Source organism: Heptranchias perlo, chromosome 4 (genome assembly GCF_035084215.1).
Source record: "Heptranchias perlo isolate sHepPer1 chromosome 4, sHepPer1.hap1, whole genome shotgun sequence".
Lineage (NCBI taxonomy): Eukaryota > Metazoa > Chordata > Chondrichthyes > Hexanchiformes > Hexanchidae > Heptranchias > Heptranchias perlo.
Window position 1 is genome coordinate 42,046,195 of NC_090328.1, and position 15,745 is coordinate 42,061,939.

Sequence of the window (15,745 nt, forward strand, 5' to 3'; positions counted from 1 at the left end):
GCTACCGGGACTTGATGGTTTGACTTATAGGGAGAGGTTAGACAGACTGGGACTTTTTTCCCTGGAGAGTAGGAGGTTAAGGGGTGATCTTATAGAAGTCTATAAAATAATGAGGGGCATAGATAAGGTAGATAGTCAAAATCTTTTCCCAAAGGTAGGGGAGTCTATAACGAGGGGGCATAGATTTAAGGTGAGAGGGGAGAGATACAAAAGGGTCCAGAGGGGCAATTTTTTCACTCAAAGGGTGGTGAGTGTCTGGAACGAGCTGCCAGAGGCAGTATTAGAGGCGGGTACAATTTTGTCTTTTAAAAAGCATTTGGACAGTTACATGGGTAAGATGGGTATAGAGGGATATGGGCCAAGTGCAGGCAATTGGGACTAGCTTAGTGGTATAAACTGGGCGACATGGACATGTTGGGCCGAAGGGCCTGTTTCCATGTTGTAACTTCTATGATTCTATGACTTTTGCCACATCGCCTTGTACGTGGATCGACCAGAAGTGGTGCATGCGTGCTCCTGGGCTGAGCAGTTCCGGTAGCTGACGAGTCTGCGTGCGGGAAGCACATGTGAGATAGTGAGGGTGAGAGTCGGAAAATATCTGTAAGATAACCGTTAAATATAGAAAACGCGTACCGGCGGCAGGATGAGCCTAGTGCCATCATTGTGCTGCTGATTTAATTCTAGGTGCAAACTCCAGCGTGTAGAGGCAGTTAGCCAATCCGTTCTGAGATCTTCAAGTTCGCTTGGGGGATTGCTAGAAATATAAAACGGTTTGAGCAGAGTGCGCTTAGAACTTAACATAAATATTTATATAAAGTGGCAAAGTGCACTTGTGATTGAGGCGTGGCCACTGTGGTGCTTCAGATCCTGCAGCAGTCGTGTCCGCACGCAGCTAGTTGTGAGAGGCACATAATCTGATGCAAACAGTATGTCTTGAGATTAAGAAGACAAGTGTGCGCCTCGTACAGAAGCCTTGTCAGTTTGTTACTATGCAGATCCCCCCCGGTGTTTATTTTACACTGTTGGTTTTGTGTAGGGATTTCAGTCGCAATGGCTGGAGGAGGACGTGGCCGAGGACGAGGGCAATTCACTTTTAATATCGAAGCTATCGGCTTTTCCCGAGGCGAAGCTTTACCTGATACTGGATGCCAACCACTCCCTTTATTTCCGGTAAGTGTGAGTAGCTTTTTTTTTAAAGGGGCAGTGTCGCTCCAGGTATAGTGTTGGGCAATTCATACAGTGCAATGATGTAACCGGCATCGAGTCACTCTGTCGCTGCACCACGGTTATGAACAGCTCTTCTGACTCATTTCCCTTTAAAGGGAAAACATGTGCGTGACCTTTATAGTTCGAATAGGACCAGCTTTATATACTTCATAAAACTTCTTAGGAATAACAAAATGGATGTCAATGTTCCCTGAACTCTTTATATTCGACGTTTGGTCCAATGGCACTGTAACAGCAAAATAAATCACATAAAAGACCCTTTTAAACTTTTGGGCCATCTGTTGGAGTCATTGAGGGTAAAATTCAATGGTTAGGAAAGTCGACCTGGGTGTATGACGGGTGGCCGATTCGCTACCACCCGTTTTGCGCTCCTGCGGATGTTGAATTTTACTTTTTTTTATATTCGTTCATGGGATGTGGGTGTCGCTGGCAAGGCTGGCATTTATTGCCCATCCCTAATTGCCCTTGAGAAGGTGGTGATGAGACGCCTTCTTGAACCTCCAACAGTCTCTTCATTTAAGAGATCTTCTAAGGTGCTTCAGTATTTTTTGAAAAGGAGGGTGAAACGATTTGACTGTTAGCATGATATTTAATTTCTTATAATGATTATGTAATAAAGACAGATTTAAATGTAAAGACCATGTTGCAAAAGTTCACACTGCAACATATAAATCAGATGCAGTGCATTTTTTGTTTGGCCAGTGGGTGGTACTGCAGTTAGTTTTCAGAAAAGGCTGAGGGGTGACCTGATAGAGGTCTTTTAAGATTATGAAAGGGTTTGATAGGGTAGATGTCGAGAAGTGTTTCCATTTGTGAGGGAGTTCAAAACTAGAGGTCATCAGTATAAGATAGTCACTAATAAATCCAATATGGAATTCAAGAGAAACGTCTTTATCCAAAGAACGGTAAGAATGTGGAATGTGCTGCCACAAGGAGTAGTTGAGACAAATAGCATAGATGCATTTAAGGGGAAGCCAGATAAGCACATGAGGGAGAAAGGAATAAAAGGATATGCTGATAGGATTAGATGAAGTAGGGAGGGAGGAGGCTCATGTGGAGCATAATTGCCGGCGTAGACCAGTTGGGCCGAATGGCCTGTTTCTGTGCTGTAGACTCGATGTAACTTGGTGCTCAAGAACATTCGTGTAAAGCTATGCAACCTTTTTACTGTTTAAAATTTGCAATGTGACTGTTTTGCTGCACTTTATAGAAATGGCCACACAAATCTTTCCACTAATTAAAATAATTTGTTAGTTTAGAAGCTTAGTACAGGTGAACCCTGATGAACCCGCTGGTTCATGTCTGATGTTATTGGCCACTAGTTCATCATGAAAAGATAAATTGCCTAAGTTGTAGTGTCATCTTCATTCTCTGAGTAGAAGCATCTTCCACATATAATGCAATAAAATCTAACAGCAGTGGGAGAGCTGTGTGAGGTGACTCTTTCCTGCCCCTTCCAAATTTTCCTCCCCTACCAAAAGTGTTGATTCATACTGTTGTACAGTTCCATGGGTGCTGACAGCTCTCTGGTGCCTTCCACATGTAAGGCTAAACAATGTGTACCAATCCCACTTCTGTTCCTGCCTGGCATTAACACAAGTGTACTTCCTGGAGGGGATCACTTAATAATGATCAAGAGCAGGATCCCTGGCTGACTTACCCGCACCCCCCAAACTCAGGTTGCTGAACCCAATTGTAGCATGCTAACTGTTGACTTGGTTGAGATTAGCTAACTCTGCACTGATCGGGAATCAAACCGTGGGCCTTCTGGGCTGTAAGGCTTAATGCTACACTAGACCATCAGGGAGATGTGGCGACCCTTAAGGCATTCTTGATTGCATGTTGTTTCACTTGTGACCTTCTTGTGTCATTTAAAGTGCTTCTCCAAAGTATGTTTTTCTTCATGTGAAACAAAAGAAATCTTAATTTGTATTATATGTGCATCTATATCTGCAACCAAGACACTCAGAACATGTGAATAAATAGAAAATAAAAGAAACAAAAGGGTAGTCATAGATGTCTAACTGTGAATAGAATGGCATTAACTATACACATCATATTCATATCTGTTTCTTACCCTCTTATATGCATTTAATTGAAATAATACAAAAAAAATGTGGAACTATGTACATAAAGGGTTAGAACCCAAAGAAAAAGCAACAGGATGGGCGAGCTGGATGTGTTGTGTATGAAAGATGCTTCCGTTGGAAAAATGAAGGAAAATGATTTCATTATAATCCAATTGTCTTCTTTACACTCATCCCCTGCATCAACTGAAGCTGGTCTCCAAATTATACAGTTTTGAGAATCCATAAATCTGATGGTATTGGCCCACAGATTGCTGAATGCAGCTTCCATGTTGCTGTTTGGGAATCGGATATTGGAAAGCATTGTCAGGAGGATGTAGGCAAGGTGGACACTTTATCGAGCTTCTTTCAGCCTGTCTATCTCCAATTCTAGGTTCTTTGCAGCCATGATTAGGCTTCAACATTCCTCAAGAAGATAGGGTCTAAGAAGGGAAAGCTCTGCCTTCACCTATAGTCTAGTTGACTAAAATCTAATTGAATAGTCCAAAGGTAGATTACAAGTTTTGTTACTACTTGTAAATTTTTAAGAAACATTTCTATGTCTTCTGAAAAGGGGTGCAGGAACAGAGAGATCTGGGGGTATATGTGCACAAATATTTGAAGGTGGCAGGCAGGTTGAGAAAGCGGTTTAAAAAACCATATGGGATCCTGGGCTTTATAAAGAGAGGACTAGAGTACAAACACAAGGAGGTTATGATGAACCTTTATAAAACACTGGTTCAGCCACAACTGGAGTATTGTGTCCAGTTCAGGGCACTGCACTTTAGAAAGGATGTGAAGGCCTTAGAGATGATGCAGAAGAGATTTACTAGAATGATTCCAGGGATGAGGGACTTCAGTTATGTGCATAGACTGGAGAAGCTGGGGTTGCTCTCCTTAGAGCTGCAACCATTATATGATTCTATATATTTTCTCCTTTTTATTTTGGTCTCCCCTTTCACAACCCAATTGCAACAGAAAGGTCACGCAACCAGAGTCTTGGGTTTACCTGTGCTGCTCTTGATGAGCTCACTAGATGCTTGAGCAGCCCAGTAACAAACCTTTGCTCTGATTCTCTCCCCGCCCCTCGCTGCCTCCTCCTATGGGGAAAGGGTGGGTCTCTAGTGTATACCCTGCAGTGCAGCTATATTCAGTACATAAGAAGTGGCAAAGCAGGGCATACTATCCTACTACAGTGCACCTTTATAAGTCAGGTCTTACAATTGGACCCAAATCCAAGTCATTAATGTATATTAAAAAAAAGCAGTTATCCTAGTACCGACCCTGGGGAATACTACTGTATACCTCCCTCCAGCCTGAAAAACAACAGTTCACCACTACTCTCTGTTTCCTATTACTTAGTCAATTTCGTATCCATGCTGCCACTGCCACTTTATTCCATGAGTTTCAACTTTGATGACTTGCCTATTTGGCACTTTATCAAACACCTTTTTGAAAGTCCATATACACCACATCAACTGCATTGCCCTCATCTACCCTCTCTGTTACCTCATCAAAAAACTCAATCAAGTTGGTTAAACACGATTTGCCTTTAACAAATCCATGCTTGCTTTCCTTTATTAATCCACACTTGTCCAAGTGACAATTTTATCCCAGATTATCGTTTCTAAAAGTTTCCCCACTACCGAGGTTAAACTGACTGGCCTGTAGTTGCTGGGTTTATCCTTACGCCCTTTTTTGAACAAGGGTGTAACATTTGCAATTCTCCAGTCCTCTGGCACCACCTTGTTGTCTAAGGATGATTGGAAGATTATGGCCAGTACTTCTGCAATTTCCACCCTTGCTTCTCTCAGCAACCTAGGATGCATCCCATCCGGACTGGGTGACTTATCTACTTTAAGCACAGCTAGCCTTTCTAGTACCTCTTTTTAATCAATTTTTAGCCCATCTTCCTCTTCCTTTACTGAGACTCTGGCAGCATCTTCTTCCTTGGTAAAAACAGATGCAAAGTACTCATTTAGTACCTCAGCCATGCCCTCTGCCTCTATGCGTTGATCTCCTTTTTGGTCCCACCCCTCCTATTACCACCTGTTTACATGCCTATCGAAGAATTTTGGATTCCCTTTTATGTTAGCTGCCAGTCTATTCTCATACTTTCTCTTTGCCCCTCTTATTTCCTTTTAAGGCCTCCCCTCTGAACTTTCTATATTCAGCTTGGTTCTCATTTGTATTATCAACCAGACATCTGTCGTACACCCCTTTTTTTTTTCTGCTTCATCTTATTCTCTATCTCTTTTGTCATCCAGGGAGCTCTGGTTTTAGTTTCCCTACCTTTCTCCGTCGTGGAAATGTACCTAGACTGTACCCAAACCCATCTCCTTTTTAAAGGCTGCCCATTGTTCATTTACAATTTTACCTGCCAATCTTTGATTCCAGTTTACCCTGGCCAGATCCATTCTCATCCCATTGAAATTGAGTATTTTTACTTTAGAGTGATCCTTGTCCTTTTCCATAGCTAATCTAAACCTTATGATACTATGATTGCTGTTCCCTAAATGTTCCCCCGCTGAAACTTGCTCCACTTGGCCCATCTCATTTCCCAGAACCAGATCTCGTTGGGCCGGAAACGTACTGGTCAAGAAAGTTCTCCTGAACACATTTCAATATTCTGGAAAAATAAAAGAATTTGTACCCTCAACAGATGGGATCCAGATTAAGATTTGGCAGTAAATTATTTAGTGAGCAAAGAGTTTTAAAAAAAAACTTGTTTAGGAATTCTGAGTTGGAGTGAATAGAATCTGATTTGGTACAATGGAAAATTATGTTTGGATCAAGTATGTGTTTATCTGGTTTCAGCTATGTTAGTGATCTTATTGTCTAATGTACTTGTACTATATGATAACCTACATTACCAATCTGTAGCCCACAGAATTTAAGCCTGTCCCCTTGAATACAGGGGAAGATGTAAACTACATTCTAGCCTTGAAGCAGGAGTTAAGGGGAGCCTGCAAGAAACTGCCTTACTACATTGAAGCTGCTCATGTAAAGAAAGGTAAGAAATAGTATGCTGCAAATAAATACACATGTAGGCAAAGCCTCCTTAGCTGCAGAGCTTTATCGGCTTGGAATATTAGGCGTGAAATTACACAGAAATTATAGCATAGAAGCAGGCCAACCGGTCTATGCCGATGTTTATGTTCCACACGAACGTATTACACTTCCTTATGCCACAGGCATGGTGCAGAAAGAGAGGAAAGTCTAGTTTTTCATGTCTGCCTGTCCTTGGTTTTGCATTGGATCTGTGCTGGAGGCAGAAGCGACTTGCACTACTCCTTGGCACAAGCTTCGTTAAAATAGGTATATGAGGGGTATCCAAAAATTGTGCAACTTTGTGCCATTGGCATAGTGCCATTCCAGTGCACCAAATGAAGGTGGAGCAGAGGGCTGTGCAGCCAGTGCAGCAACCCTTGAAAATCTTAAAGGTGAACCCATTCTTCGAGTTTATTTTTGGCTTTTTTTGATTTGTGAGAGTCTTGGAATTTCTGTATTTCTTTCTAATGTGGAGTGGAGTAGCTGTTTGGAGATAATTTTTTTGGAACTTGACTTCCCCACCCCAAAACATCCAAGGCAACTTGACCCACACCATGGGAATCCCTTAAGGAATCCCACCAGCTCTTTTTGAGATGGAGGAAATGGACCAGAGGAAGGGGCCACAAATGAGGCACAAGATGTGGACATTCACTACCCTTTGAGCAGCAACATGTAGAAAAATTAGGGCAACGGTAGCGTACTGGTTATGTTACTGGACTAGTAATTCAGATGCTTGGACAAATCATCCAGATAATGTGAGTTCAATTCCCACCATGTCAGTTTGAGAATTTGCATTTAGTTTTTTAAAAATCTGGAACTAGAAATCTGATATCAATTTTTTTTAAAAGTGAAGGTAAAGCTATCGGATTGTCGTAAAAACCCAAATGATTCACTAAAGTCCTTTTTAGGGAAGAAAACCTGCCATCCTTACCTGATTTGACCTACGTGACTCCAGTCCCACACTAACATTGCTGACTCTGAAACGCCTTATGAAGTGGGCTAGAAAGCAACTCAGTTTAGAGCAACTAAGAATGGGCAATAAATGATGGCCTTGCCAGCGACGCCCACATCCAGAGAATGAATTTTTTAAAAAAACATTTCTAGATGAGCCTGCCCCTTTAATGGGCCTATCCATCAGTGGTGAAAGGGGTGTGTAAAGTTAAGAGTGCGCGTATTTCAGTTGTGCATAAAGGTGAAAGGTTATATGTGTTACAGGCACGGCATTGCAGATCAGTACAAATGGATAAGGAGAAGACTTGTATCTTGGCAAACGTTGAGGGTCTTTCTTCTTTATCTTAACTTCAAAGATTGCACTCTGTTCAAACCTGGTTGCATGTTGGTGAGGAGGATGGCCATCGCACCCAAAGATGGCACGTCTCCTCGCCTGCACCTCCTTCAAGGCACTCTCGGTAAAGACACCATTCTTGCCTGCACCCTGAGGATTGTCAGACTTCGTAGTCATTTTCCAACACTTTCACCAAAGGTGTATTTCAAATCATCTTCTTTGTGCCCTACAGAAAAGGCCAGTGCACCTTGAGGTGCAGCACCTCAGCACTTCTCCAGAAATTGTGCTTCCTCCTCCCCCTTACATCTGAGCAAAGTGCACTGGCAGTGCACCATTCGTATGCTGATAGGGGCAGCACAAATTCTGGAACGATTCCCTCTGCAACCTGGCAATGCGAAGTGTACTGTGCAAAGTACCTGTGCACTGGCAGCACACCAGGGGCAGAATTTGAGGTCAAGTCTGAAGATAGGGTGTAGAGAAGTGGGTTTAGTAGGGAATTGATCCATCTGTGAAATGGGGATGGGGCTATAAAATTTAATACTTCATTTTGACTTTGTTATAGGTATTTTACATTTGACTATTTTAATGTGGTACTTTACATTACAAAATAATTTGAATAACATTGAGAGATTTAAGAAATTGGCAAAGCACAGTGTTTCCAAAAAAAAAATCCTCGCAACCTTTTTAGATTTTGACCAGGGTCAGAAAAAGTGCACAGACTGATGCTCAAAGCTGCTATGGAACAACAGGATACTGAAATACCATTTGCATCTAATCTTAAGAACTCAAGTGAAATAGATCAGCAAGGTCATAAAGCTGAGTTTAAATAGTACAAGTTTTGTGTTACTATCCTGTTGATCTGCATCCTGTATGCAGGTGATTTATCACAGAACAAGCAGTCTGTGTTCTGTGATAAATCAGTGCCGCACCAGACATAATCTCTCTTTTTCAAGTTCAACTAGCAGTCTGTGCCAAGTTAACTGATCTCAGTTGAGGGGCACCATTTATTCTACACTTGGCCTTCATGCCCTTAGGGGAGAATAAGCCTGCTTGCTGTCCAGCTATCCCCTGCTTGAAAATTCATATATGTGGATGTTGGATGAAGACACAATCAGATTCAACTGTGATGCTTGTTTTTCCCGGTTGAATAGTCTGCCAATGTTCACTGTCTAGGCTCACACATGAAGAATGCCTGCTTGGATAAAGTATTGGAGGACACCCAGCATATGGAACAGTACCTCAACATGAGTTAGTACCTTTTTAAAAGGAGGGGGCGGAGGGGAGAGCCTGATTTGTGGTTCTAAATTGGATAAAATACATCAGGGCAAGATGTTGATTTTAAAAAATAACTCCTCCCAAGGGTAAATTTAATTTTCTTCACCCATTGTGTTGAAAAAGAGGTTCGCCCTTCATTCTTAGTCATGTTTTGTAGTTTTATTCTGTTTATTTCAGTTTAGCCACTAGGTGACAACTGAAGCAAGTTGCAGAAACACAATGGTCTTTTTACACTGCAGAGCTGGATCACTGAAAATATTTGAGCACCATCGTAATTTAGTAAAATAGTTGGAAATTATATAAATGGATTTGTGTTTCATATTGCAACACAAAAGTGAGGTAATATAGGATGAAGAGTAGATCAAATTCTAAAAAATTGTGACTACTAAAAAGTTGAATGTAACTATAAATGATGCAATTGTGAAGTTGTACAGTGAAGCAGATTTGAAAATGTAAATCAAATAATGCTACTTTTAAAGATATTTCTTTCATTTAGATGTTGAAAGATATGCACACAAGTATCAAGACAAAGATTGCAAAAAGATTTGGACACCAGGTAACTACAAATTAATTTATTAGTGCATATTAATGTATTTCCTGCTCTTCTCTTCCCCCCCCCCTCCCTCCCCAAGTGACCCATTGAATTAACTGCATGTTTGTATTACTCTATATCTAATGTACATTGTGTTGTACTTTATTTGTATTGCCTTGTATAATCTATCTGTTTTGAACATCACTTTTGAGCATCTTTAGTCAAGTTGTGTGTGTCACTTTTCTAGAAAATCTAATTGACTGATAGTAATCATGTGATAGTAATACTGTGTACTTCCATTGGTCAGTTTTAAACATTCTGACCAGTAAAAGGGTGGGTGGGAGGCTAGGGACGATTTGGCAGATTTCAATTTATACAGTAAAAATAACATGCACAAATGTTTATAACCCAATACCTGCTGGACTTACACCAATGATAAACATCAGTTTTAATGCTGTAAGCCCTACTCTTTGTCAACCATTTAGAGTCTACCCACCTCTCGAGTGTTTCCAGGGATATAACTGTTTTTGCACCATGTGACATGACCCATTAAGATATAGTGGTAGAATATGAACTGGTGATCTTTTATCTGTCAAATGGAGAGAGAGAGAAACAAAGCAACAGCAGCAGAGACAGTAAATGTGGGAATGCACACCAGTAAGCTTCTCCTCATGGAGAGGGAGGGCATATAGCCGAGTTAGACAATCTAACCTGACCGTGGCTTAGAATCTGTGGGCAGTACTGTGGGAAATGCAGTAGCGTCAGAAATAATGAAAGGGGTTTACGTCAGAGACTTCTTTAGGCTACTGTTGGATTTCGGCTTGATGAATCAAAAAAAATTAACCACTTGTTGATTCATGATTCACTTTGTGTACAAGATGAACATATTACAGGTTTACTCCAGTACCCTTCATGACCAATGTCTTGCGGTGAACTAGACAATTCACAGCCTCTGTTCCCTTTTTGCCCCGAGCTGAGTTTTTGACCCCCCTATCCTCTCCATCACAAAGACTGCCTACTTGCACCCATGTAACATTGCCTACCTCAGCCCATCCACTGTTGAAACCCTTATCCAGGCCTTTGTAACCTCCAGACTCGACTACTCCAATGGCCTGCTGGCCAGGCTCCCATCCTCCACCCTTTGTAAACTTCAGCTCATTCAAAACTCTGCTGCCTGTATCTTTCCCACCAGAATTCAGGCCTGCCCATGAACCCCGTCCTCACTGACTACCTTGGCTTGTGGAATCTCAGCACCTCCAATTTAAAATTCTCATTGCCACGTTTAAATCCCTTCATGGTCTCTCCCTCCCCCTCTCTGCGACCTCCTCCAGCCTTACAGCACCCACCCCCCCCACCTCCAAACTGACTATTACTCTGACTCTGGCCTCATACACCCACCATCCCCCCTTCACCCCATCATTAGTGGCTGTGGCTTTAGCTGTCTAGGTACAATGTTCTGGAATTGCCCCTAAACCCCTGTGCCTGTCCACCTCATTCAACCCACCTCTTTGACCAAGCTTATGTTTACCCCTCCCCAATTATTTCCTCCATGTCCATTTTTATGATCATGCCTCTGTGAAGTACTTTTGGATATTTTCCTACATTAACAACTTACATTTATATATGATGTGGAGATGCCGGTGATGGACTGGGGTTGACAATTGTAAACAATTTTACAACACCAAGTTATAGTCCAGCAATTTTATTTTAAATTCACAAGCTTTCGGAGGCTACCTCCTTCCTCAGGTGAACGATGTGGAAATGAAATCCTCGAAATGAAGTCGCATTTATAATTCACAGAACAATGCTTGGTGAGTACAGACAGTTTTTTCAACTGCCCGTTGCCAAGGCAATCAGTGTGCAGACAGACAGGTGTTACCTGCCAGGTCTCACAGAATATACAAATCACCAAAAAAAAAACAACAAACAAAAAAAAACAGAGATAGAGAGGTAGAAACATAGAAAAGACAGCAACTGTCGATCGACAGTTCCGACGGGCCACAGCAAAAAATCGCATAGACCTCCTCAGGAGACTAACACGGGACGCAACCAACAGAGTACCCTTTGTCGTCCAGTACTTCCCCGGAGCGGAGAAACTACGCCATGTTCTCCGCAGCCTTCAACATGTCATCAATGACGACGAACACCTCGCTATGGCCATCCCCACACCTCCACTACTCGCCTTTAAACAGCCACCCAACCTCAAACAGACAATCGTTCGCAGCAAATTACCTAGCTTTCAAGAGAACAGCGTCCACGACGCCACACAACCCTGCCGCGGTAACCTCTGCAAGACATGCCAGATCATCGACACAGATACCGCCATCACACGAGAGGACACCACCCACCAGGTGCATGGTTCATACTCCTGTGACTCGGCCAACGTTGTCTACCTCATACGTTGCAGGAAAGGATGCCCCAGAGCATGGTACATTGGCGAGACCATGCAGACACTGCGACAACGGATGAACGGACACCGCGCAACAATCGCCAAACAGGAGGGTTCCCTCCCAGTCGGGGAACACTTCAGCAGTCAAGGACATTCAGCCACCGACCTTCGGGTAAGCATACTCCAAGGCGGCCTTCGAGACACACGACAACGCAAAATCGTCGAGCAGAAATTGATTGCCAAGTTCCGCACCCATGAGGACGGCCTCAACCGGGATCTTGGGTTCATGTCACGCTACACGTTACCCCACCAGCGAACAAATGTTATCTGTTTTTAATATAACGGGTCAGTTGCTGTCTTTTCTATGTTTCTACCTCTCTATCTCTTTTTTTTTGTTTGTTGTTTTTTTTTGGTGATTTGTATATTCTGTGAGACCTGGCAGGTAACACCTGTCTGTCTGCACACTGATTGCCTTGGCAACGGGCAGTTGAAAAAACTGTCTGTACTCACCAAGCATTGTTCTGTGAATTATAAATGCGACTTCATTTCGAGGATTTCATTTCCACATCGTTCACCTGAGGAAGGAGGTAGCCTCCGAAAGCTTGTGAATTTAAAATAAAATTGCTGGACTATAACTTGGTGTTGTAAAATTGTTTACATTTATATAGTTAAACACTCTCAATGCTTTGATTGTTTTTACCACAATGTCCAATAGACATCCCTCCTACCTTCCTCTCTTGATGTAGCCTACATTTAAAATTTAATACAAGCCCTAAGTCTGTAGGGGAAAATGTAGAAGATTGTCCACGTAAACATTAAACAGGGAATTAATAAAGGAAAATAAAATCTTCTTTGGTTGGGGGGGGGGAGGGAAGAGGGGAACAAATAAAACCTTGAAACCCTTTGAGTTCAAACTAATTTCTTTAAAAGGAACTACTGCAGCAGCAAAACTCTAAACCCAGATCCTTTTCTGCATACCTCCTATCCTTAACAGTCCATTCTAGGCAGCAGCATAGCAATGTTTCAGCCTCATAGAAGCAGTGTGTTGTCCAAGTTCTTTCATACAGTAGATTTACTGATGCATAAAAGAAGACATATATTGGAAGCACTGGTGTGGAAGGTGGCATCGTCAGAACAGATGAGATGGAGAAACTGGGAGAATGGAATAGAATCCCTACAGGAAGGAAGTGTAATCAAGGTAGCTGTGGTAGTCGGTGGGCTTATAGTAAATATTGGTTGAAAGTCTATCCCCAGAAATGGAAATAGAGAAGACGAGGAAGGGAAGAGTCGGAGATAGACCACGTGAAGGCGAGGAATGAGTAGAAATTGGAAGTAAAACTGATTAAATATTCCAGTTCGGGGCGAGAGCAGGAAACGGCACCGATACAGTCATCACAGATAGCAGGTGCTGGTAATGGTTCTGCTGTTGCCATTTACAGCTCCTCTAGATCCATCTTTTGTTTCCGGTCCCATTACCATCCTCCTTGCCTTGGACCATCATCCCTTTCATCATTTAATCAATCCTGCCCTCCACCCTATCTCAGACTTTCCCTTTTGTTCTTTCCTCCCCTCCACTCCGTTTCCTCTTCTTCCGCCCTCCCCTTTCCCTGGCTTTGTACTTGCTTAAAAACTGTTCAATCTTTAACTTCTTCCAGTTCTGACGAAAGGTCATAGACCTGAAATGTTATCTCTGTATCTTTCTCCACAGATGCAGCCTCACTTGCTGAGTATTTCCAGCATCATCTGTTTTTATTTCAGATTTCCAGCATCCGCAGTATTTTGCTTTTGATTCACTGTTATTTAAATCATGGTATTCTTTTCGAGGAGAGATTTAAACTAGCCCACTATGAAGGTTTTGAGAATTGGAGCCGTCAGTGGTTAGAAATTCATTAGCAACTGTATTGCGCTTGGCCTGATTGTCATACATCGCTTCGTATACCGAGAGAATTTTTTTTTGAAAGCGGGGTGGAGGCCAAGGATTAGGTGTTGGTATGTTCCCTCCAGGATTATTTATCAGTCTGCTGTGCATTAGCTGAGCGCTTGGGTTTGACCCTTTTTTTTAATCCATCTAATTGAGGAGTGTGGGAATAAAAAATGCAATTACGCACATTCCAGCTAGAATCTCTACTACATTTTCTCAGATAGATTAATACCTTATCATGTTTTTGAGGTTACTTAGGCCTAGATGGATGGTAAATTTAGCCCTGTGTACTTTAAGGCTTAAATTATGTAGCATTGAAAAATAATAAGGCATTAGTTAATTCCTCTGAGCACATACCAGATTTCCTTTTCCACAACTCCAAAAAGAAGTCTTGAAGGTTGCACTAGTCGCCGGCACTGTTTTATATCAGGGAATGCTATGTTGAACTGCGGAACACCCTACCTCCTACAATCTACAGGTTTTTAAAACCCAAACCGCTTTATTTTTTTTTCCCCCTCATCTTCTGTTCTTTTCAACTTTGGTGGCGACCTGAACAATGGCTATTTTACTCGGGTTTGTTAATTGGAAAATAAGTTTAAAATACTGTGGATTTTAGTGACCTATATGTTAATTTTAAAAAAAAACTTAAATGTTTAGATTGGAGAAGACTTCCAAGGGAGCTAAAGCCAAGAATCAAAATCTTAAAAAAAACAAGTAAGTATGATTTGTTTTATCACATTTGGTGTGTGAAAATAAAAACTTTGTTATACAAATAGAACTTAACTAAATTCCACAAATGTTTTCTGTTGTGTCCAGTTTAGGTGCCCTGGTCTTAATGTATCTTCGATCTCTCAAATTTCTAGGAAAGCAGAGCATAAATAGTACAATAATCTTCATACTGACTCTGCTGATTTCAGTATCTGCCTTGTGACACACATTTTGCAAAAGTGTGGGGTTGTACTGAAGATGAAGGATATACAGCTGCTGAAGAGCATTCTGTGTCTTCCAGTGTTCTGCATTGTATATTCTATTTACCACATTTTAAGATCATTTATATTTTCTATTTGTTGACTCTGGATGGAAAATATAGGCCCATATGCATTGGAATGAGTAAAAGCCACTTGGCTCAAAGAGTTCATTCCCTGAACAGTCCATGCTGTATCATGGACTGTGCCAAATTGACGTAGTCTGAGGGAAGCAACTGACCACAACTAAGGCTGCCAAGTAGGTAAAACTACAAACATTTTCTTTGCCTCCAAGTAATGATTGAGCAAAAATTCTTGGGTATTTATACACTTTTACAACCCATACTATTCAAATCTGAGCAGTTCTTTTTTTAAAAAAAAGTCACTATATAATTTAAGAACACCAAACAAACTTACCTACAGCTTGCCCTGGGTCCCTTGTGGCCTTCAGGTCTGCAGCTCCTCCATGCAGGCCTCAACGTCTCTTCCAACTAAGGTATTATTTTTAGGAGGTGGCCCAGGGCAGTAGTGAAGGGAAATTGGCTGCTCCATCTAACCTCTATTTTTCTCTTCCTCCACCCCCCAGGTCGTTATTTGCACATGGTAGGGTAGACAAGCAACAGCCAAAGAAGTGGAGGGTGGGAATTGGGTGGTCGGCCTCCCCGATCCATTTTTTTTCCAAAATATGTTCCGGGACCACCTGAAAATAGGAAGATTCCCTGAGGAAAATCTAGGCCTATTTTCTTTTTTTGGAAAGGGAAAGTTGGAATAGAAGCTTGTATTTTATCTGAAGGATGCAATGAACTCTGGGAAGTTTTTTTAGCTCGAGTAGGAGATCAACTGTAAACGAAAATAGATTTATCAAGTGCTACATTTTTATAATGCTAGATTCATAAAAGGACAGTAGTTTTGAGCATTAAAGTCTTGGAGCACTGTCAAGACAGGTCAGATTTTTTTTTTAAAAATCAGGTCACATACTGTGACACTGAAAAAACCCTAATATCAGTACAAAATTACCCAAATGCTAAAAGTAG

At 41.7% G+C, this 15,745-nt stretch overlaps 1 protein-coding gene across 2 annotated transcripts in view; it reads left to right on the top strand.

Annotated features, from left to right (window-relative positions):
- The first annotated feature begins 539 nt into the window (after positions 1 to 539).
- Positions 540 to 15,745, top strand: part of polr3g (polymerase (RNA) III (DNA directed) polypeptide G) — a 33,764-nt gene continuing 18,558 nt past the window's right edge. The window contains exons 1-5 of one of the 2 annotated variants that reach the window (XM_067982829.1): positions 540 to 580; positions 1,037 to 1,170; positions 6,177 to 6,306; positions 9,401 to 9,460; positions 14,404 to 14,460. In XM_067982829.1, coding sequence (XP_067838930.1) covers positions 1,051 to 1,170; positions 6,177 to 6,306; positions 9,401 to 9,460; positions 14,404 to 14,460 — 367 coding nt within the window. In that variant the 5' untranslated portion in view covers positions 540 to 580; positions 1,037 to 1,050. Of the gene's footprint in view, positions 581 to 1,036; positions 1,171 to 6,176; positions 6,307 to 9,400; positions 9,461 to 14,403; positions 14,461 to 15,745 lie in introns of those variants that run through there. The other variant, XM_067982830.1, reaches the window with a different exon arrangement.